This window comes from Odontesthes bonariensis, chromosome 20 (assembly GCF_027942865.1).
Source record: "Odontesthes bonariensis isolate fOdoBon6 chromosome 20, fOdoBon6.hap1, whole genome shotgun sequence".
Lineage (NCBI taxonomy): Eukaryota > Metazoa > Chordata > Actinopteri > Atheriniformes > Atherinopsidae > Odontesthes > Odontesthes bonariensis.
In genome coordinates this window covers 14,462,526-14,486,541 of record NC_134525.1, presented here as the reverse complement: position 1 = coordinate 14,486,541, position 24,016 = coordinate 14,462,526, and the positions used below count along the sequence as shown (strand labels likewise).

Here is a 24,016-nt window from a genome sequence, read left to right as displayed (position 1 = left end):
AAAACAAGCAAAAGTTTGAATAGAAATTGAATTTATTTTTCTTGTTACATTTTTAAGTGGGGATTTGTTTTTAGTTTCTAGAGAAAACATTCAATTCTACTAATTACAAGAGGTTTTCTCAAAAAGCCGATTTAATTGCATCATTGCGTGTAGTGTATTTATATTTTCCTTAAGTAAATTTATTCACTCATTATTTCACTCATTTTATTTGATGATATATGAGCAATTGCCTCATCCAGACAGAAGGAAACAGCTTGTAATGCCAACAAACATTATTTTAAAACAATAGTATTTCATATTTTTAAATGGTGCTTAGAAGCTGGAAGACAATTCTGCTAGAATTGACATGAGTCTATGCTTGGCTATTGTAAACATATATAAATTTGATAAAACAGCTGAACAGTGAACCTCAATCATTTCTGCTTCTATATCTATTCACCTGCAAGTTTGCATTCTGTAATAGTTAGACAGTTTTAAAGGTCAATGAATCCTTATTTTTATCCTTAGTATTAATTATCAATCTTATTTTATATATATATATGTGTGTGTGTGTGTGTGTGCTATGCTAATAAGTATATGCTCCTTCTTTTTCATTAACAGTTTTTTTCCATTTAAATACAAGATAATAACAACAACAAAATCCTAAAACTAAAATTATTCACAAAAGCTCTAATTACCCTTTAATCCACTTCTGTGCATCAGCCTAACCATAGTAGGGGGGGGGGGTTGTGAAGCTTTGGCAGTGGTATTCCTTGTTGTTCCACAAAAAGGAACAACAGAAACTTGCTGCAAACTAAGTTATGCTCAAGAAGCTCCTAGCCTGAGGGTGCCAATGTTGCTATAGAAACAACTGAGCCCACCAAGAAGCTGTGGTTATCAGAGATGTTGGAGATAGAGAGAGGTGCTGTGACAACAAGTGCACTTACACACCCAAACATGCTCTCATTCACGCATGAGTGTCGTCTGTTTAGGGAGATAAAGAAGTTCCTGGTATCAATTGGCACGACTGACCCCTTGATGCGGTGGTGGTACCACGACAAGAATAGCCACAGAAAAAAAGGATGCCTCTCATACACATATGCACCCTTGTGGACACAAAGTAGAAAAGCACACACACACACACACACACAGAATATATGTGTCTTAATGTGTCTGGTTAACTAATGATCCCTAGTCCCTTGATGGGTTGAAGCTACGAGACTGACTGCGGCTCACTCATTATCAAGTGTATTTTTCAAAGACCAATGCAAGCCTTTGATGTGCATGTCTATCTCCCGCTTTCCTGCTCTCCTCAGCCCGTCTCTAATTACATATTATCTGCTTAGTTATTTCCTTAACTCTCAGCCCACACTGCTCTGTCTTTATTCATCTAAATTCCCTCACTCACCAACAAACACACCTTAGCTTCAGCTAAATAATTAAGTAAATTGATTATATTCTATTGTGCAAATTGAAAACAACAACAAACAAACAAATCACAGACCAAATAAAGCTCAGTTAAATTTTCAGCCCATTATACATCCTGCGGTTATCAATTAACTGTCTCACTAAGATTATTCAACAGGTCGAAATATCAAAGCAGATCCAAAGTTCTCCGCTTGGCTATCTTGACCCAAACGAGATAAGTCAGAGGTGATTACAGGTTTGCACAAGTTCTAATTACGTATATCTAATTGAAGGGACGATACTATAGTGGAACAGCTACGAGAGAATGTAATTAGAGATGACACTAATGAAGGGCTTCGGGTTTCGCTGCAAGAACAAACAACAGGCATTCAAACTAAGCATTAGAAAACAGGTGTCCAAATACATGTAACTTGAAAGAAATTAGAAATGTCAGCCATCCATTCAGTGATGAAAAGAGGAAAGGATATTGGCTCAGAAAATACTTTGAGCACTCACCAATAAGCTCCTTGTTCCTGATGTCCAGGGCCATGTTTCTGAGAGCTGTGGCAACAGCACACACCACTTTGTCGTTGTCTATCCTCAGTAACTCCACCAGGATAGGAAGGCCTTTCTCCTTACGGACAGCAACCCGGATATAAACTGACCACTGACAGGGAGGAAACAGCTTTATCATTAAGTGAACACAAATGGGGATAGTTGTGTGGGTATATTGACAGTCAAGATCCTACACATGGGATACTAAACTGGAATGAGATATACCAATAAAACACAATAAGTTGATTAATGTAATGAACATGTAAAAGGCATTTGTGCATTTCGTCTTCATAATGAGATGGTTATATGAGCTGTATGTGATAATTCCCTTACACTTTAACTTATGACAACACTTTGGCCATATCAGTGTATTGTCTGCATGGTTAATTGCTCTTGATTTTCTGTAAGAGAAGCAGTTGCAGTAGGAAAAAGTTAAAGGAAAAAGAAAAGGCTGACAGAGCTCACTGGGTGAAATTGATATGAGATGGTACAATAAGGAGCTATATGAGAACAGCTCAGGGATCACAGTGATCTGGCCACACAAAATAAGTGATGAGCTTTAAGCTTTTGCACTCCCTCAATAACCATCAAGGTAAAGCTGAAGTGGAGCACTCGACCCAGAATGGCTCAAATGGTGCCTGCCTTATGGGTGAGTTGAAGAAGACCAAGGAGGGGCTAAACAGTCCACAATAATGAATATCAGTGAATGAGATATGTGGCAGAATGTGTCTGTCAAATAAAACATTTATTTTCCCCGGGCCGTGTTAGGCTGAGTTAAATTTACGCTATTGTTTACCTTTCAGGACAAAACGGGAAAACAGTGTTTCATAGAATCATTTAGGGAAATAATTCATCCTCAGAGACAAACAATCATGTGTCTTAGCCAAGACTTAAGTGTGCAGAGTGTAGAGTGTGCCAACATTATTAACAGCTGTCGCAAAGCAGTGAGAGGGGGCTTGCTCAGACAAGACATGACAAAGTAAACACAAACACAGAATATACATGCAGTCTGACACCAAAATAGAAAAATGTGACATCCTGAAGACCACCTCCCCCCACTATTTCCTCCTTCATTGATTTTTTTTTTTTTTTTTTTTAAAGAACTCCTCTGCCCTTTCTCACACAATCTGACTCTGTTCACTTCAGGATCAATGGATAAACCTATCAAATCAACATGTCTTACACACATCCCACAAATATCTACAGGACTCTTGTATATTATTATGTATTATTTTTTCAGGTCATCCTACGGCTACATCCTTACACGTTGCCTTTTTTCCTTATATAAACCTCCCTCAAGGCAAAAGCTGCCTTCACAGTAACCTTTAATATGACCACATAAGTCATACATTTTCACCATCCAGCTGCCTCCATCAGTTAGCTGCTGCTGACCCTTGTCTCTACTCCCTGGTATATTGAGTTTTGGAGCATTTGAATTAGAAGTAATTTTATTGTTTCAAAGCAATATTATGTTCTGTATAACACATAAAAACACGAGATGGAGATCAATTCTAAGAAAGACATTTTACAGCCTTTTATCAAAAGGTGACAATTTCCTGAGGCCTTAATGAAATTCTTATGATATGTGTTGGTCAAAATCAGAAAAAGAGGCAGTACAGCAGCTCCATTTTCTATCACTGATTTACAACTCTAATCAAATAGATCATTTTAATGCATGGAGTGACCCACTCGACTCCACTTTGGACCCTTTCTTCCTTAAGGTCTAAATAGCTTGAGTGCTTGGGACCACACACCATAATGGTATGGGGGCAGAAGACTGTTCAAATATTTCTATTGTTTGGGTTTAATACAGTTCCTGGCTATGGGCACACATAATCACACACTTTCTTGCACACATTAATGCATATGGACACATTTAAGTCATCTTCCCAACATATGACTAAACAGTTTAACAGCACAAAACTACGTATATGTATATGTATATAAACACAAAAACTGTGCAATTTATTTCAGTTACTCATAGCTCGTGTCAAGTATGAAAATATCAGAAGGCAAAGGTTTTTGGAGACATTTTTAAACCGAGTGGTTACCTTCCAGCTGCCTGCAGCAAGGTTTTGGAGAGCCCCAGCTGCACCCTCCAGGGTGTCAGGATTTGAGCATTCAGAAAGCAAGGTGAGGTAGGGCTTCACAATAGTGGGGTGCCACAACATCTGAACTCCTTTAGGGGGCTCCGCCGTGTCTGGAAAGGGGCCCACACCATCCCACTATAAAAGGAGAAACGCATTGGGACAGATGTCTTTATGCATATTCTTTTCATGAAGAATACTACTACCAGGTACCACCAGATACTTTTTTTCCCAGCAACTACATGGTTTAGCATCTCCGTATTTTTCTATTTTGCGTCAAGGTGCAGTATGTAGGATTTAGTTGCATTTGGCAGTGCACTTGCACATTGACATATACCCTTTCCTTCAAGAGTGGCGAGACACTTGGTTGCTAAAATCTGATACCAAATGGAACACTCAAGAGCCGGTGCTTGGTTTAAAGAGGACCAATTTGTCAATATGAAGAGCTCTTTAGAAAATATACTCAAGGTAGTCAAAAATCTAAATACTCATATAATTAGATCTTCCTAAATGCGACATCATGAATTCAAAACCAGGGGGAAAAAAATAAAAAAAAATGTCTGTGGTCTTGGAGTACATCTGTACATCAGTGCAGCAAGATAAGGGTGGTGAGTTCCATGTTTCCTGTGTTTTCTGAGATTCAGTCTTATCCAGTAAGATGTAACTTTTTCAGCTTTGTTACATTTATCAATTGGCATCATTCTGATGAAACTAGTCAAAGTGGTTCTGCAGCCTTTATGAAATAAACAGCTTGCTGAATATTCTTTAGTGCAACAGCATGTTTTCTGTGAGAAGGACAGACTTTATGTTTGAAAATGAAAATTCTTAGAGAAGGTGAGTAAATAATGTCCTGTCAACCTTTAATGTCAGAGAGAATGCTGATGGAAGAGGGCTGAGGGACACTATGAGAGTCTGTTTCTCTCCTATTGTTCAGCTGCAAACCTTTTTCCTATTTCCCACAACCTCTTTTACTACAATAGACTCTAGATGTCTGGACCTTTGCTGGATGACATGATCACACCTCTTTCACAAACCCACAACTATGTCTCCTACAGTCTCCTCTATTTTACTTTACGTCCTTTCCCTTTCCCTCTTGTCATGTCCCTTTTTCTCCCTCTGTCTCCTTGATTTCTCTCACTCCCTCTTTTGTGTTTGGCTCTCTTTTTTCCAGCTTTCCTATTCTATTTCCATCATCCTCTCTCTTGTTCTCAGTTTTAGCCTCTTTATCGACCCCCTCGGCTTCGCTCTACTGATTTCCCCCTCCCTGTGTCTCAAGGTAAACTAGGCTACTGCATGTCTTCAGACAGGCTCTGAGTGTGTGAGACAGAGTATGCATGTTTTTATCTATACATAGATACTGATCAAAAAAAAATCAAAGGCCTCTTATAGTTTGAAGTGTGCAGAGGCACAAAAACAAGGAATATCAAGTGAAGATTATGGTCCTAGAGACATGCTCTAAATCAACGATTATTAATGTTCATTTGGATATCTAGGACACTGAAAAGTATACTATCAAGCATATGAAACGATTTCAAATATATCTGCTTCAGTATGGGAGACGGTTTCAAGTAAAACCTTATTTCCTTGAAGCTAAAATCCACGCTCTCTTCTTTACTAGTCTACAAATTTTATCCCCTAGTTTATGAGTCTTTAGACCCTTCAGGTGCCAGACACTTGGGCAACAACGTGATGTCACAGCTTTAAGATGTACTGCAGCACTCTAACTTGCTCCAAAAAGTCTACTTAAAAAAAATTAAAAAATAAACAAATTCCTCGGAGCATCTCAGATAGCAAGAGAATGAGTCTGTGTGAGTCAGTATTGCATTAGTCCATTAAGAATGTTTAGGTCCATTTCATGCTCTCACACTGCTCCGCGGTCTTGCCATCTTAACCTCCAATAAATGATTAAAGAGACTAGATTACACTCCATGTCTCTCAAGACCACTCTTCCTCTCTCCTGCCTGGCTTCTTTACACTCCGTCTTCATCTGTTCCTCAGATCCGACCCAGGCTCTTGGCTTCTCTTTCTCGTGTTCGGTATCTCTCCCCTGTGTCTCTGTCACTCACTACAGCCCCGTGTGGCAATCTGTATCCCTCTAGGGTTCTGCCTAAGCGCAATTCCTAAATATGTGTAAAAGTCTCAATGCGTCAAAAAAAAAAAACTTAACTAAAGAGAATTTACATGTTCACACTAATGCTTTGAGCTCAAGTTTGAATTGAGATTTTTTTTTTCATCATTTCACGTAATTTAACAAAAAAGGCCATTGGTAAGCAAAAAATAAAGCAAAGAAAAAAAAAAAGCTGGCTCTATTTTTCTTTGGGTCTCAAATAACAGTTCTGCTCAGTTGGCCCAGTCATTAATATATACTACCAGGGGTTGATTTGTCTTCACGTTTGAAGCCTGTGCACAACTCCAACACGCTCACAACCAAATGTTCAGAATGGATGATATGCTTTGGACTCTCTGTCAATGTAAGTTATTTGTATGCAGAAAACTTCTTCATAACACCCTTAAACTGGAAAAAATAACTGAATCTCAAAGTAGATTGAGGGTGTAAACAAATGTGTAGACAGAGGAGAATATAAGGAGAAAATTTGAATTATGACACTCATAATATAGTTTGAGTTAAAACTCCAATTGTATGAAACATGATAAAGACTGTGAACTAAATTGCTGTTCCCCTCATTCTGTTTGAGAGCGAGACAATTGCAGTCACATTGAGTTCCTGCTATATTCATAAAAGTTTACTTATACTTGTTTAGCTTTACTACACTAATATGTTTATATCTTTATACAGAAAATTAGTAAAAAAAAAAAAAAAAAAGAAAAAAGAAAAGTAGCACACGCCACTTATCTTTTGTGGATTAAAATGACGTGAGTCATATGCTGCAATCATATGTCCTTTGCAGAAACCCAGCCACATCCTGCTTAAAATATCAAGTAGAACTAAGTACCAGATTACAAGATAGTGTCTCACATATCTAAATTAAAGCTCCTTATAGGAGCTAATACATTTTCAGAGCTTCTAATGAGGGACCAGATTGTTGAGCTAATTTGCATGTTTCTACAAGATGTCTTCCTGTTTGCACTGCTGACATGTAGATGGACTTGGATAGCAAAAACATCTGGCTCTTTTAGACTTTACATATGTTCTCAGACATATCAAATCAAATCCTGCGCCTTGTGCCAAGGTACCTTGAGATCCTGAAATCACCTCAGTTTAGAATTGGGGCTGTATTATCAAAATTGAATGGAGCTGAAATTAACTGATGATTCATAATAACTCCTGAACTTTTTGCAGATTTGTAGAATCCATGCCAAGGCGTAATGGTACTTTAACCTCAGTGCCTAAAATGTTTTAATGAAATGACTGTAAACGCACATTTCTTTATCCAGCACATGGCCACTTAATTGAACTATTTTATTGTCTTTTGCAGTATTCATCTTGTAATATTTTCGCTTTTACCTGCTCAGCTCCCTTCTTTTTCTTCTTCTTCTTGCCCCAGCATCCGGAGCTCTCTCCCTCATGCCCATTGGCATCACAAAGCAGGCCATCAAGCTCATCCAAGCCCCCTTGCTGACCATGAGATGTCTCAGCAGCCAAACGGTACGACAGGTTCCTCAGGATACAAACACAGTTTTCCACAGTCTGAAGATAAAGGTAGATGAGAGGATGAAGTGAGAAGGAAGAAGTGAGGGTGGCGGGAATGAGATGAGATGGAAAAAAGAGATATAAATAGGAAAAGTGAGAAAGTTGAGATGCAAGATCTGTGTTTGATGTCGACTCAAAAGTATCGCTTCAAACACAGAAGAAGCTCAAAGAAGTCAAAGCACTGAGCACAAAAACAACCCTCCCTAACACTTCTAAACACTAAAGGCCTTCCGGCAGCACCCGAGAGCAAGACGGATGGAGAAGCTGAGCGACATCAAGGCAGAGGAAAACAAAATAACCATAATCTTACAGGTAATATGCTTCTACAGTTTGTTAGCTCTGACTTTGAAACAAGATTAAAAGAAACTCAACTAAATGAGGAAAAATGACAAATCTAATACATTATTTCACACCTCATTAAACATCCAGCTTAGAGGCAAACCCAGTAGCCACAGAGCATCTGAGTGAGTTTATCTGTGTACACAAGCAAATCATGTTTTACAATGTATATTGTCTATTGTTTAGTGTGTACTTTTGCCAGGAGCATGCGCTTGCATGTGTGTGCGTCTCAGAGAAAGGGGAGCCTGCGTGGAAATTAACAAAGACAAATCATCAATCTTCTCTCAGTCTGACCGTCGGTTTACACAGAAACAACTAAGGAGTGTAATTGAACAGCCTCAAGAGATGCAACAAACAAAGCAATGTCTCACCTCAGTGAGCTGCAGTCATGTCTGAAATTCTATTCACTGTCTATTATTATGTTGGTGGAGTTACGTTTGATTCACAATTTACCGTGACATTTTGTATTTCGATCTGTTGTTTCACATTTATTCAGAGCCCTTTTATTTCCAGCTACATGGTAAAGAGAATGAAATGAAACTTGCTCGTGTTTATATATTACTAGCAGGAGTTGTAGTCAGCAAAGCAAGGTCAGAAGTCAGTGTGAGTTATAGATCAGCAGCGGTACAGCTGAGCGGCATTTAAGGGTTTATCATCAGCAAATGAGCTAGTACAACCATTTCTGCTGTTATTTCACCTGTATGAACTTGTGTTGGTTTCCGGTCTAGGTTCTCCCAGTCTGCTGTTCAATGAATCCTCTGAGATACAACTCTACATACATTCAAGGACCGATAATAAACTTACCCCATAATAACATCCATTCTTAATCTAAGCTGTAAAATATCAAACTCAAATAATACACCACATGAAATGTTAGCATTATGATGGTTGTGTATGTCAAATTATGAGCAAAATCTTTTGGGTCTTTCACGATCAATTTCAATTGCTGTTAAGTTACTAGATTTTTGGCAGCATACTCTGAGTGCATACTGAGAAAAGTGTTAATATGTCCCAATACGTTCCTTGAATCTCACCACCTGCGCTTGTGCATGTCCCTACAGCATAACAGCATTAATCTAAAGATTATGCTTTGTGTTTGTTGAGGGTTTTTTTTTGCTTCCAGGCTTTCTATCGGTGTACAACCCAAGTTGAACCTCATTGGAGGTAAATGTGGGAACATTTTTTTATGTATTACTATGTTTTTGGTTTGGACTAAGATGAGATCAGCTGGGTTTATTAGGTTGCTGAAAAACTCAATGACAAGCATGAAGCAATCAGTTGGAAATATCTATGGAGATTTTTTGCCCGGTTGATCATTGAAGCTATGAGAGGACGGACAGCTGGGGAACACCTTGTTTTGCTCAGGAGCATTTAATTGTGAATATTTTCAGGCATTGCCTACTAGGAGGGCTAAAGGCATTAGAGGTTGTTCAAAATTCTCAATTCTAAAATGTTTCTCAGTCACTAGCAAAACTTTCAGTCCCCATTGCATGACGAATCCTGCTTGAATAATGTTGCTCATGACTGTATGGGAGCATGAACTGGTAGATACCCAGTTTTAATGTTTTCCTTTTAAAGACAACTTCAGCTTACGTTTCTGATTGACTGATTTTATTTCTATAAAATCAATGTGACAACTGAATGTTTTTTTTTTGTTTTTTTTTTTCTAAATAATGTAGATATAATGTTGTTGAATCAGTGACCAAGATCTTATTCATACAATTTAGATTTAAATTGGTTTGGTTCCTCCTTTGTTTCAGTTTCAGTTTTCAATAGTTTAAATATCTGGACTGCAGACAGGCCAGTTCAGCTTCTGCACGTTTTTACTGAAGAACGCTGTGGTATGAAGGCAATGCTAAGTGAATGCCTAAGGCAGAAGCGGAGGACGAAGTAGAGGAACCATTCATGACAGGGTGCCACCGATAAATTGAAGAAGTGTCTGATATCGAGTCTATCAAGTCTTATCAGTGGCTTGTCTGGAAGACAGCACAGTGGCGCTAATCATGACAGCTCAAGAACCGGCCCTAAACACAAGCGCATTAGAGGATGGGATCTACCACGCCAGACAAGACCCCAGGTGCAGGTTCTACAAAGAGGCCTCCGAGACGGTCCAACACATAGTAGCAGGTGTAAGGTGCAGGCAGGTATTGCATAGATGGAGCACAATAACCAAGTGATGGGATTGGTGCACAGGAACACCTGTACAGAGAATAGATTGGAAATCCCAAAGTCAATATGGTTAATACTGCCAAAGGTGGTGGAGAATGCCAGAACTAAAATCATGCGGGACTTCCAGATCCAGACTGATAAAGACAAGATAAAATATGATAAACCTTTATTAGTCCCACAACGGGGGAAATCACATTAACTTCCCGTAAACATAAACCGGTAATAGTAATAATAATATGTCTCATGTGACAGAGATTGCACTCACCAGATAATTTATCTGAGATAAAGACAAATTACATTTTTATTAAAAGTTTTACATGTATTTATATATACATGTTAAATATTAAACTATTAATAAAAATGTAATTTGTCTTAATTCCCTTTCAGATAATTAACAAACACACATATATATCTATATATATCTATATATAGATATATAGATATATATAATTTATTATATAAATTAAGATTAGATTAGATTTATTGGTCATTTATTGGTCATGCATGCATGACAAAATTTGTCCTCCACTTTTAACCCATCCAGGTTACACACACATGCACAGGGTCACACACTCATGGAGATATATGCCATATACTGGAGTGGTGGGCAGCCATTCACAGTCCAGGGAGCATGGGGTATGGTGCCTTGCTCCAGGGCACCTCAGCTGTGACAAAGAGGTGCCCTCTAGCTGTCAGTTTCACTAAACTTTTTGAGTGGCGAGAGTGAGAATTGAACCACCAACCTCCCAGGTTATTGGACAACCCACTCTTACCACTGAGCCCCGGCCGCCCTAAATTAATATAATTCTAAAGTGGAGACTAAAAGACACTACCAAGTAACAGCCATATATACAGCTAATGTAAAGGGAAGACTCAAATCAAGAAACAAAAGGAAGAAGAAGACAGGGATGTTACAAAATGAGCACATGCTGTAGCTTATGTGCATCGCCATTGCAACAGTGACCATTTGGTGGGTTATCAGCCAATCAGTCTTTGTTACTGTGGCGACTGCAGGCCTCTAGTGACTGCAGTCAAACATCGGAGAGGGGAGGACAGTTAAACAGTGATTAAGGATGGCCATTTAGAAAAGCTGAGAGACAGAGAGACCTTGAGAAGTCAGCCATCCAAAACACTGTTTATGTCGTATTGACTGGCCCACACATACTGTGACATGAACACACATATACACTGCAGACCAACATGGAAATATCCTCACACAGAAATATGGAGGGTGAACATAAAGCCACTCATATTTGGCTACTGGCAGATCTTAAATGGCAACAAGAAAGGCAACAATAATTTTAGAGATAAATTTACACTAAATAAAAAGGGTGATGAAGTGAATACTCTGTGAAAACTAAAATTCCTCATCTTTGATGTTGTTGGCAGTGAAACAGGTTTAAGCCCCGTTTTGTTTCCTCTTTTGAGCTAAAACAATTCGACCCATGCGTCTGTGGTTAAGAGAGACACCAGACACGCTTTATTTTGTGTCCCAGCTTTATGTTTTGGTTTAAAATCCCATTTCATGTGTAGACAAAAGCAAAGATATTCAGAGTGACAGTGGTACACACCTTGCTGTCGATCTCACTGCTACCCAGAGAGGTCTGGATAACGAAGAGCAGAGCATCTGTCAGGCCGTCACACTCCCTCATCCTGCGTCTTGCCTCCTCCCCTGCTGAGCTTACATTCCTGCAACACACAATAAAAAAAATACTAGCCTGAGACTCTGTGCGTGTCTATATTAGATAGATAGATAAAAAGTATAGAAATATGGTGAAAAAAGGAGAGAAAAAGTGAGACTCAAACACAGAGGAACCTGGCAGCTCTCCCTAAACTAAAGAACTGAAAAAGTATTAAAATGCCTGATAGACCTCAATCTATGCCCTAAAGGCTCCCTTCAATTTGATGCACTTGACACAAATACCAAAAATAAAAGAAGAAGGAAAGCTGCTTTAGGCAGACAGTGCCTGAATTTCACAGTCAATACTTATACCAACGTTGCTTGGATAACTTGATAATATCGGTCCATTTATTACTAGCTACCTTCTCATTATGCACAAATGAATTAAATGAATATGGTCCGAATTGGAGGTACATATGGGTGGCGCTGGGGTTAGATTTGTTTGGGTTTCTTTATATTGCTGCTTGTGAAACAGATACACTCATTACTAGACAGTGACTCATTTGCATGTGTTCAAAATAGATGTGAATCTGAGTTGTGAAACATGTGCCAGAATAATTATGAGACTGCAATTTCTAAATCATGATTGCCCATAATGGGCTCCAAACATGACAAAAAGCATACAGATCCATTGAAATACATGAACAACAATAACAAAAACTCCAGAGTTACTGATGTTTTTCATGTCTCAACTACAAAAATTAGATACAAAAGTGATTTATTATGGCTCAAAGGGCGCTTAATATTTCACATTTCTCACATTGTTCGTGCTCATAATACACATAATGTGCTGCACACCTTAAAATCGAAAGAAAACACCAGAAATTAACCAGAAAAATAACACAGACATGTATCTACCATGTTGTAGATGGCGTTAAAGGTTATTAGCCATAAGAAGCATATTGTAGCAAATGTCTGGCTGCATGTGTAAAAGCACCCTAGCGGCGAGCACTTACAGCCATACAGTCTTCAAACTGCATGGCCACAACCACTCAATATCCTTCCTCATTACAGTCGTATTCTGCACAATCAATTTGTCAAATCAGCTGAATGGCACCAGTGGAGGAAGTCTATTTCATCAGATTGAGCATTTTGAGGGTACCGGCCGGGTACATCTTCCTGTGACCATATTGGATAGGGTAAGGGTGAGGGATGGGAGGCTGTCAGGGGCATAATCATGAACTGCTGATTGTTTATTTACACTAATTACTTAGCGTCACAGCATCCATCTCAGTGCTACTTTTGCTAGAAAACGGGTCAAAATTTCATCTAAACCTCTGTGTGAATATACTGTCTATTTCTTTATCGGGTTTCCCTTTATTCATCAGCTGTTTATCACAAGCTGAAGTTTTATCTGTGGGCAACCTTGCAATACGTTTCCATTCACACTGCTACATTGATTAAAGTATGTGGGCGTAGACAACTGGGGAAATACAGAGTAAGGAACGAAAAGAATGGACAAACCAATGATCAGAGTCTAGTAACAAGAGGTTTAAATATCATTACTTATATTTGAAATGTGAGGAACAGATGAGCAAGACTACTGTGGTGTGAACGAGATGACAAATCCATCACACTGGCATAGTAAAGGGATCACAGCTGTTTCACAAGTCTGTGAGATTAAGTTATTCATAAATTGTAATGATGAGGAAGACAGAGGAGAAAGAACTCAATTAAAACTTCACGTTCACGGATCCATGCGTCCAAGAAAAGGTCAAGTAATTTTCATGCGCTTTGAATGCTAATGGGGAAAACAAGCATATGATGGAAATGCAACTTAGGAAGGACGAGAGTCTCTGTTGAGTTGATATTAAACAACAGAACAGTGCAAACATTTCACCTCGACTAATGTGTAAGACCCAAAGACAAGGTGTGGGAGGCTGAGAAAGTGGGAAGGTGAATTATTTACTGCTTAAATGTGCAGCCTTGAGATTTCTTTCAAGTTGTTTACCTGATATCTAGCTGTGCAACTTAAATGTTTAACTGAGAGACTATTCACAAGATTGGGATATTTGTCAACAATATATATATATATATATATATATATATATATATATATATATGATAATTTACTGTTTTACACCCTCCAAGAACACAACAATCTGATGCGGCGATGAGCCCTGAGGTTAGGAGCCTTTTAAAAATTTTGGAACACTCCTCTTTTCAAAAGCTTCTCTCTTTCGAAGAAAATGATTTAACTCATGAACCCTGGCGGAAGCAAGATAAGTTAAATTAAATTATAACATCTAGTGGAATGCAGATGTCAGAATATAATCAGGTGCCTGTAACAGCAGAGAGAAAGATGAGGAAAGAGTTGGGACTTTGCGGCTCAATTCAACAACGACACGTTGCCAACCTAAACAGAATTTCAAATAAAACAATGTAACATTTCTTGAAATTGGAGCACATCGACATCTCAAAGAAGAACTAAAAACTACAAGAAACACAACCTGAACACCCCTGAAAACAGGGCAAGACTGTTGGATATGGTTAGAAACCCATAAGCCCCAATATGAATGCATATCTCTTTGGATCATCATGCTTTATTGTTATTGTGTGAAGTACGTACGAGTAGTGAGTGTTTAGCACAGTTGAAAGTCACCACCGGCAGAGCTGCTACACAGAAGTCACGCACTCGAGAAAGTATAATCAACTGTCTGATGCAGAAGAGACATGGTGTAAATAAAATATAGCTCACGCTCAAACAGGAAAAAAAGAAATTCAAGTTTTGAGTTGTTATAGATGGTGAAAAATATTCTCGTCAGGTCGCCCTTTTCTGAGTAGCTTTAAGCCTTATTTCACCTTTGAGGAAAGCTTCTGATTCTCTAAAGTAAGAGTGCTTTTACCCGGGGGAGACTAAATAGAATAAAAACCTTGTTTTTTAAAGCTGAAACGTAGACTAATCGTGGTTTGTAAGTGGAGCTTTTATCCCATTAAGTAAAAGACATTCATTTGAATGATTTAGTGATTTATGCATTCAAACACCACGACTCTGTTTACTGCAGGTAATACAACTCAGTCCCAAAAAATAGATAGAAGAAAGACCCTAATATTGATGGATTTCTAGTTCACTTTATAGTCTTTTAACATCAACAGACTAAAATGCTTTTAGCTCTGCTTGGCTAATTAATTAGCATAAGCAAAACAGAACACAAGGAGCATTAACATATCATTATGATTTTACGTTAAGCTGCTATTTTCCATTTCTGTGTTCAGTCTCTTTCTTGTTTAAAAACATTTGTGTTGGCTCTTCTTGTGCACGCCTTCCCTGTGGACTGCAGATGCCACTGTTTGCATGTGCATGTGCTTATATTTGCCTGTAGAGTATCTATACATATGTACTTGTTAGTCTCGTGGTTCTATACGGAAACATAGCATTTCCACAGATTTAGTAACAAAAACCACGAAGCCAGCATTTCTTGAGCAGAAAGAGGCTTGCTAACATTCATTTTCCAGGTGTAATGTGGCCTCGGGCACTCTCCCACCTTTGTGTGATTTTTAGATTAAGGTTTGTTAACGTAAAAGAGGAATCTTCCTCACACACCAGAGTTAGCCATCGAGTACCAGAGGGTTTTTTGCTTGGACTGATATTTTTCACTTTATACATACTTCCATTTGTTAATATTATTAGACACCACGGCATATATTTTCATTAGTATGCGGATGATACTCAGGTATTCGTATTCATAAAGGCAGATTAAACCAATCACTTGGTTCAACTTTAAGCCGAAAGACCTTTAAAGAAATAAAGGCCTGGATGACGCATTTTCTGCATCTGCGAGGAGATTTGCCTCTACAATTTTTCATTAAAAGATTAAATAAGCTTTTGGCAAACCAGCTTGCTGGCACAGTATCGCCACCTACTCCACTGAGGTGTGAAACTGTAGATCTGTTAATGCACAGGTGTGCAAACCTTTTGACTCAAACTGTAGTATGAATAGTATATAAAACTAAATAGTTCATCTACAAAGATGCACAAACCATGAATTGACCTTGACAGAGCCCTTTTGATGGACATCTCAAAAGAAGATGGAGAATGAGTATGGAGGGAACAGCTGAAATTAATAATTGAGCACATGAACTCTAAAAGCACTGCTCATGGAAGGCACATTGATGTTTTCAATTACTTTTCTGTGTGTGTTTGAATGATGGTGTCTGTGAATGTCCTTCGGTTTATCTGGCAATCGCTAATATTCATTGAGTCCATTACAAGCTAACCCGTCATCCAATCTGAAGTCTTGCCTCATTATTGTGGCCAAACTCTTCTGCCTGCAGAGTTAAATACTTGCCTACTGATTAAAAAGACACAAAACTTGATAAAGCATCCCATTCTGAGTTTAACAGTTATTATTTTAGCTACAGTTAGCAAGGACGTGCTATAGGTGCTGGTGACAAAGAGCACGCTATTTCTCACGTGTAGCTCAAATATTTAGAAAAATCAATTAGGTATTAATTGTAGTAAAACATGATTTCCATTAAAGATAGAGTGTAGTGTTTTGCAATGTTGTTTGATTATTTGACCTTAATTACACAGAGCCTGTGTGGTCAAATAGGTTAAATTTTTAGTATGAAGTCGTATTATGTCCAATGAAAACTTAATTCTTCAACCAAAAGTTTGTGTAACCGTATTTGTTCATTTCTGTATATTCAGGAAATGCAGTAAAGATATTCATCATGCAAGCTGACTTTTATATATTTTGGTCTAAATGATCCACTTCAGATTAAAATAAAAAAATACAAGCATCAAATAAATTTAAATATAATTATTTGCTAATGAGTACTAATGAGGCCACATTCTCAGGACCCAAAGCATCCATTGGCAGCATCGCAGTGACAGATATCACAGGTGCACGCTACACCAAGATCTGAGACACAGGGAGGACCAAAAAAGACAGGTGACTTCAATGTTGTGGCAATCCGATCGATGTTTTGTGGCCTTGCTCTTTTGCCCACGTCTTTACTGAAAAGATAAACTTATGAGCAGCACAAGAACAAGGTTTCATTGTTTGAATGAAACATCTCCCTCTTCAGTTATCAAGTCTAAAAACCTGTCCAACAATTTCATATTCAAACTATTAGTCTACACGCTACATATTTGTCAACACTATCAATATGAGTTGGCATCTCTCCGATTTGAACTTGAACAGACAGTGCCTGCGTTTCTTCTCACAGAAAAGGTGGAAAACCAATCAGTGTTCTTTCAGCTCCAAAAGTCTATAATCACAGTTAAAGTTTGGCTTATGATATTTACAGGTCAATGGTTAGCAATGCACCTATTTTTTCAGAAAATAAGTATTCACAAAAAGGTGAGGGAAAAAGTTTGCTAACAAGCATCCAGAGTTTGAAGGGAGGTTGACAAACTTTTGAATAGCTGAGCATGTTTTGGACCAATAAACTGTTAGAAACGGACAGGTTATGCATTTTACATTCGGTATCGATTTTACTTTCGAGAGTGCAACAGTGTATCTCTCAGCAAATGAGCCGAGAGCCACTGCTCAAATAAGACGTTTTCTTTTTTTTAATGGTTTTACAAGTTCCAAGAGTTCTGCAACATTCATGTGAAAATTGTGATCATCAGTGAATCTCAGACATATGGCTCTCAGACATTGTTGCTAAAGAAACAAATGATTACTGAGTGACTTCGTCTCTAACAGCTGGTGAGTGGCGGTCCTTCTCAAGTGTCTAACCATGTGTACGTGCGTGTGCATGTGAATAAGGGCACAGGCAGCAGAGGGCAATCACCAGATGGCACAAACATGCCTAACATCCTATTAATATCAGTTAAATAAATAAGGAAACAAACTCATTCCTCACCAGACTTTTCAATCTTGACTCATTTAAAAAAACTTATCCGACTGCTAACTCGCATGTGGAGTTCTAAATGGACACAATGTGAAACAGACACACACACACAAACATATACACAGAGTACAAAATTCAAACAGTGTGTACAAGTCTTAGACGGCAGGTAGTGATTTCTCTTTTGCTTGGCAGCAAACCAACTACCTACAGGGAGTTAAACGGCCTCTGACTGGAGGATATAGAAACCCCTCAGTAGAAGACCATGTGTTTGCCCTGATAACACAGTGCCAAGCCCTTACGCAGCACTGGGCTGTGAAGAGATTTTGGCATAGACAATGTACTGGGGAATTATAACTTCTGTGTTCAATGTGTGACTGGTTGAAAGGATTAATTTACAAAAAAAAGGCTGCATTTGAAGAGGTTGAATGATAGCGTTAAACAGAGAAGTGCCAAATGTAAAAGTCAAGTTTGACTCCTGTCTGCCACTGTTTCCAAGTTCTAGTTCACTTTGAAATGTCTTTTTTTTTGCAATCACTTGATCTTTCCATGCATTTCACAAACTGTTCCATTGCCGCATGGTTAAGGTTAGGTATTTAGAATGAGGTGGTCAAGGTCAGGAAAACACCATGACTTGCACAGACACAGACACTAATAATATATCATACCAAAATATCCTTTTCCAGATTTCTAGCTGCCAAGATCTGACCTCCCTGCTGAACACAAAACTGGTTGGGCAGGCTAACCACGTGGCCAACTGAAATACAATACTTTGAAAGTCCTGCTGAATGACATGAAAGAAAACTAAAAAGCATTCACTGGCTTTACTGTTTCATGAGCATGCTGTCAACAGGGAAAAAGTGGACAACATCCCATTTACAAAAACTGGTGACTGCTAGTTAATGTGTGATTTTAACTTGTGCAATTTCACTCATTTCTGACTCATTGTGCTGTCTGACAAGAGAAACGGAAAACATAATAAACATTTTAATTAGGAAGTCGGTTGTATTCATTGAAAATATATTAAAAAAAAAAAACTAACAATATGTACTGTGTACCACCAGTCTGTCTCAGAATATCTAGGTGTTCATATAACACTTAAATACACTAAGGCGTTTAGTTCTATTGACAGGTGTGTGCAGATGAACAATCATTGCATTTTCTAAAAATACATCACAAAAAAACAAAACAGTGGGTGGCTGATTTTAATAGACTTGTATTTTCCTTCTTTCGGATAGCTCTTATTGCTCCTTAATGGGGCAAAAGTCTTTCCCATCCAGTTATACATAATTAAGTGATGGACTAAGCAACAGAATACATTAATGTATTAAAAACATTTTAGCTGTATACAATCATCAGAAAATGAGCCGCTGAGAAACAATGAATGAACAAAGCTCTGTGGTTGTTTTTACTAAGGGCCAGTTTGGATGCGGAAGTCTAAGAAGTCAGTTCCACGAAAGGCCGAACCTGTATGACATGCAGTTGGGGCCGAAATACACAGAAGCACGAGGAATATTTCTTAAAGTATGTACTGTAGAAAGTACATCACTTTCATAGGAATTAATTGGGATTGATATATCCAAGAGCTGTTCCTGTAATAGTGTGCATGGTAACATGTAGGAACTGATGCAACACGCCCACAATTTGCTGCAACAACATATGATCCTGGAACAACACCATAGCTGGTTGGCCCACATTTATCATCATTCATAAACAAAGGCAAAAGCAAAAAAATAAAATAAATAAATACACACAAATACACACATCATTGAACTAGCTTGCACCCATCAAGAAGACAGCTGAAGCCCGGGTACTGTTTCATTGCCACTGTTACAGTCCCACATGCCAGCTGAATTGGTTTAATGCATTTATGTTTGTGGATACAAATAGGTGCTCTGACATGTATGCACTCACTGACTTACACTTTGACAGATGTACAGTACACACAAGCTCAAATATTTCACCAAAAAAGTATAGAGAAAGACACAGACACGCTCATGGAATACACAGCCACACAAGCGCACACAGCAAACAGATAATGAGAGAGGTGAGAGGTCTGAAATTGAGCTGAGGCACACTGGAACCTGAGCATTGTGGTCTTGTGTCACTTTAACCCCACATAAAAATGGTGATATAGGAAAAAAAAAAAAGGCCGACACTGGAGAACAGCCGAGACACCTTTATGACTGTGTTAGTCTCTCCTTTTCAGTGTTTCTGCAATCTCTCTCTTCATCTTTCCAACTTCTCTTCCTCTGCTCTCTGTCCGCCCTCTGCTTTCCCAGAGTTTACACTATGATCTGTAACTTCACAGTGTTGAGCAGTGTAGTGACAGCTCCATCTATCTTCCCCCGCATCTTTAGGTACCTACACACAGTTGCGCTATTCTCCAATAAGCAGTGTAGGGAGTGAAGAAAGAAAATAAACTTGACAAAAAAGTAAAGTGCCACAAGCAACAGATAACTTGGCTTTAAAGGTTTATGGCAACAAATCTTTTATGAGCAGAAAACATAATAGAACATTCAGTCTGGCCCACTGGATGTCAACTACTGGTATACGCCTGTCAAATTTTGGTCATTTTGAGGCATTCCCTCAATTTTCAAATTGAGGCATTTCCACTCAATTTGTGCAACAGTTTTTCAAACTTCCCTTCTCAGTGAAAGCAACAAGAAAGGCTGCTTAGTTCTTTCCAAATATGGCTGTAAAGATCTAAAAACATTATGTTCTAAACCCCTCACAAATAAGTGCTAATTCCTTTCAGTCTGCATCATTGTGTTTATTAATGGAGACTGATACATAAAGAGTGGTTGACTGGCGAAATTAGCTTACTTGTGATTTGAATGAACTAACTCGTCAGTCACCTGACATCTGTTAAGATTCTAATGCATAAGAAATTTGTTAGAAGTTGCCAAATAAGCAAACAACATGACAGGTAAACAGCATGCATGACATGCACTGAAGAACTGTTTCAGCTCAATTTGGCCTTGAAAACAATCCAAGGAAATCTCAAGTAATAAGCTTATTTAGGATGTTTACAAGTTGTAGCTCGGAGGACAAAAAAAAAAAAAAAAACAGTTGAAGTTACAAAACAAGTCAAATTACACAAGCCACTGTATCTTGCAATTTTGTAGCTGTTACACAGAATGACCTCATAATCACAAAAACCTAGTGTCTGAGGCCTTGCAAGTATGCATAGTTTTACTCATCTGAAATTTTTCTTGCAACATATTGGCGTACCTGTGTACATATCTAGAGGCCACCTCTGCTGGGCGCTGACTCTAATAAGAAAAAAAATGATAAATAATATGCTTCCTTGCCTTTTTACCTGTTGCAAATATAAAGCTATTCGTGGACTGAATTAAAATTGTTTAGATGTTTGCGTTATTTTGTTATTATTTCGAAACATCTGCGCCTGCAAGCCTTTGCAGTAGAATGCTGAGACCAAAGGGTGTGTAATCTAGATTTTACTTCACAATGTTTCTGGATTCCACTCTGTATCTGTCACGCCCATGGGATTTCCCCCATGTTTTTAGTTTTGTGTTTTATCATGTTTTAGGTTGTTTCATGTCTTGGTTTTTGAGTTCATGTTTAGTTAGGTTTTGCCATTGTTTTTCCCTCTCTCAGTTCATTAGCTTCACTCATGTCAACTGTTAGTCATTGTCCCCAGCTGCACACTGTCACCAATCACTCCCAGTTCCCTATTTAGTTTCCAGGCTCTCCTGTCATTGTGTGATATCCTTACCTACCTTCCTTACTTGAGTTTCACCCCTTCATGCCATGCCACGACCCGTCAAAGCTAAGTGTTTGTCAGGTTATGCCAAGTCTTTTGTTTTTCTTTTGTCATGTTCATGTTCATGTTTTTGTTCCACAGTTTAAGTTTTTCTCATCTGGCTCAGCCACGCCTTTTGTTTAACTTTCATTTGTAAAATAAACCAAGTTTGCTTTTTCCATCCTCTGAGTCCGCATCCGCGTCCTACCAACCCACCCGTCACGACAGGTTCTTACTTTACTACAAGCTGTTGTGTTGGGTGTTTTCAGTAGGGAATCTACAGAATTATTTTCCACAACTCAGAAGATTCCCTGAGGCAAAACTAAAAAAATAAACAATCTGAGTTGAGTAGAGCTGTGGTGCTTTTACCTTTTTCATTTTACAGGTATGTTGTCTTACTTTGACAGCCAGAATAGAAAGAAAAGAAAGGAGAGCTGGGCAGCAGCTGGGAGTTCACAATGGCTTAGGGGCAAACGTCTAATGTGGCTACCAGGGTACCAAATATGGTGCACCCGCTTCATGTAAAATATTGCAAAATTAAAAACATGTTGGGATTGGTTTCTTTCCCCAACTAGCAGATGTGCATCTGACTTTAAGTGTAAAAATAACCCCAAAAACTTAGTAAATCTAAAAAAACATTCAGAACTAGATTTACGCATACATCTAGTGTGTAAGTATCTATAATAAGACATGTAGAACTGTTAATTTAATATGTATTCTTATCAAAAGTGGATAAAAGATTGATGCAACTACAGCTTTTTTATGGGTATGCTAACTGCACATACATACAAGGAAGCAAAGTACTGGCACACACATCGATGTGAACATATACAAAAAACGTTTTTTTGGAAAAGTGTAAGAATGGCTTTGAGAGACTGAGGAAAAGCTGGGGACAACCATTAGAAACAGTTAGCAAAGAACAATGCAAAACGAGTGGGCTGAAGTTTAATCCTTGGCGGCTAATTGAATTCACAGCTGTACATATATATTTCATCATCAGAAGTGTGTTTTTGCTTAGTACAAAGATTCTATTTTAACATCATTGTCCTCTAGATCAGACCATTATATGAGGCTTTGTAAACAATGCAATTTTCTGTGATAATTTTCTTCCATTAACAAAGTACAAGTGAGGAATTTGCTCTATCCCAGTGCTAATATGTTATGGAAATGACAATATGTCTACAGGGGGTGCAGACTTAAATGTAATTACACTTAATCCATTTTTTATTTATTTTGTAACTCTGAAGAGTCAACTTCTTTTATGAGATGTTATTGCTAGATTCAGCAACCAAACAAAACAGAACTACTTAATTTTAAATAGTAAAAGTTATACATAAGTTATAAATACTGCTATTCATGCACTTCCAGATCTGAGGAAATCTCAATATTAATCTAAGCAATCAGGGCTGCATGATGATGTGGGGGTTGGTATACTGTTGCCTGACTGCATGTCCCTGCGAGTGATTGTGAGCATTGATGGTTGTTTGTCTCAGTGTGGCCCTGTGATGGACTGGCGACCTGTGTATCCGCCTCTCGCCCAATGGAAAAGCACCAGCCCCCTGCGACCACAAATTAGATTAAGTGGGTATAGAAAATGGATGGCTGAAATGTATTCAATTACATTCAAGGGCACATAGTAAACCAAATGCGGGCAGTTAAACTGGTCTGTTTAAAAGCCATGTTGTACATTTACCCAAATTCTTTGAATGAATGCATGTTTGTAGATATTATGTATTGTACACATTGTGAACAATAAAAATACTGTGTCTTGAAAAGTTTGCCACCCTCTTTTTTTTTGTAGTTACATCTTGAATTTTCCAGATTTGTATGCATATACCGTATTGCCCATCCATCCATTCATCCACTTTCTCTATCCACTTAATTCAGTTCATAGTCGCTAAAGGGTCATCCAGGCCATACTAAACTGCATTGCTTTGAAATAATCAACAAAATACAGTAAATGACTAGAGAAATAAGTTCAAACAAGTCAGTTGAAGTCTTGTCAATTATACCAGACTTCATTTTACTGACAGTGAAAACTGCAATGCTCAATTTATCCCAAATGAAATGAACACTGAATATTTCGTTAGCACCAAACAAACAAACAAATCACTGTTACAATGCTGGCACTTCACTTAGCCCTATTCAGGATAACAACTGCTTTTCCCCAATTTGAAATTGACTAAAAACTTATGCAGGGATATCTATAAACATTAAAAATGGTACATTTTAAACAGAACATTTCTAATATAATCGGTTAAACGTTTGTCCTTGGTTTAGCAAACAGCTTTTCCCGGTAACAAATCGAATATATGTGTGTGCCAAAGAGATGATCAATAATGACTGAGTGGCTCAGACTGACATCAAAATAAACATAGTGACTGATATACTTTGCCAATTGTTCTTTATCATTCCAATCTATCTAGCTAAGAGACATTTTACCAGCACAATGCACAAAAGACAGTCAAAACACAAAGGACTTGTACAAGTGGAGGACTTGTTTCCATGGTGACAGCACAAGTTGGTGAGAAGGAGTCAGGGAGAAAAAAGTTATACACAGATTCCTGTTTACACTTATGTTT

The 24,016-nt window shown here is 38.2% G+C and overlaps 1 protein-coding gene across 4 annotated transcripts in view; it reads right to left on the bottom strand.

Moving 5' to 3' along the window:
- ctnnd2a (catenin (cadherin-associated protein), delta 2a) overlaps window positions 1-24,016 on the bottom strand; it is a 256,392-nt gene that overhangs the window by 31,767 nt on the left and 200,609 nt on the right. For all 4 annotated transcript variants that reach the window (XM_075452088.1, XM_075452090.1, XM_075452089.1 and 1 more), the window contains exons 16-19: window positions 11,760-11,877; window positions 7,495-7,677; window positions 3,993-4,166; window positions 1,903-2,053 (exon numbers count right to left, since the gene is read on the bottom strand). In XM_075452088.1, coding sequence (XP_075308203.1) covers window positions 1,903-2,053; window positions 3,993-4,166; window positions 7,495-7,677; window positions 11,760-11,877 — 626 coding nt within the window. The remainder of the gene's footprint in view (window positions 1-1,902; window positions 2,054-3,992; window positions 4,167-7,494; window positions 7,678-11,759; window positions 11,878-24,016) is intronic.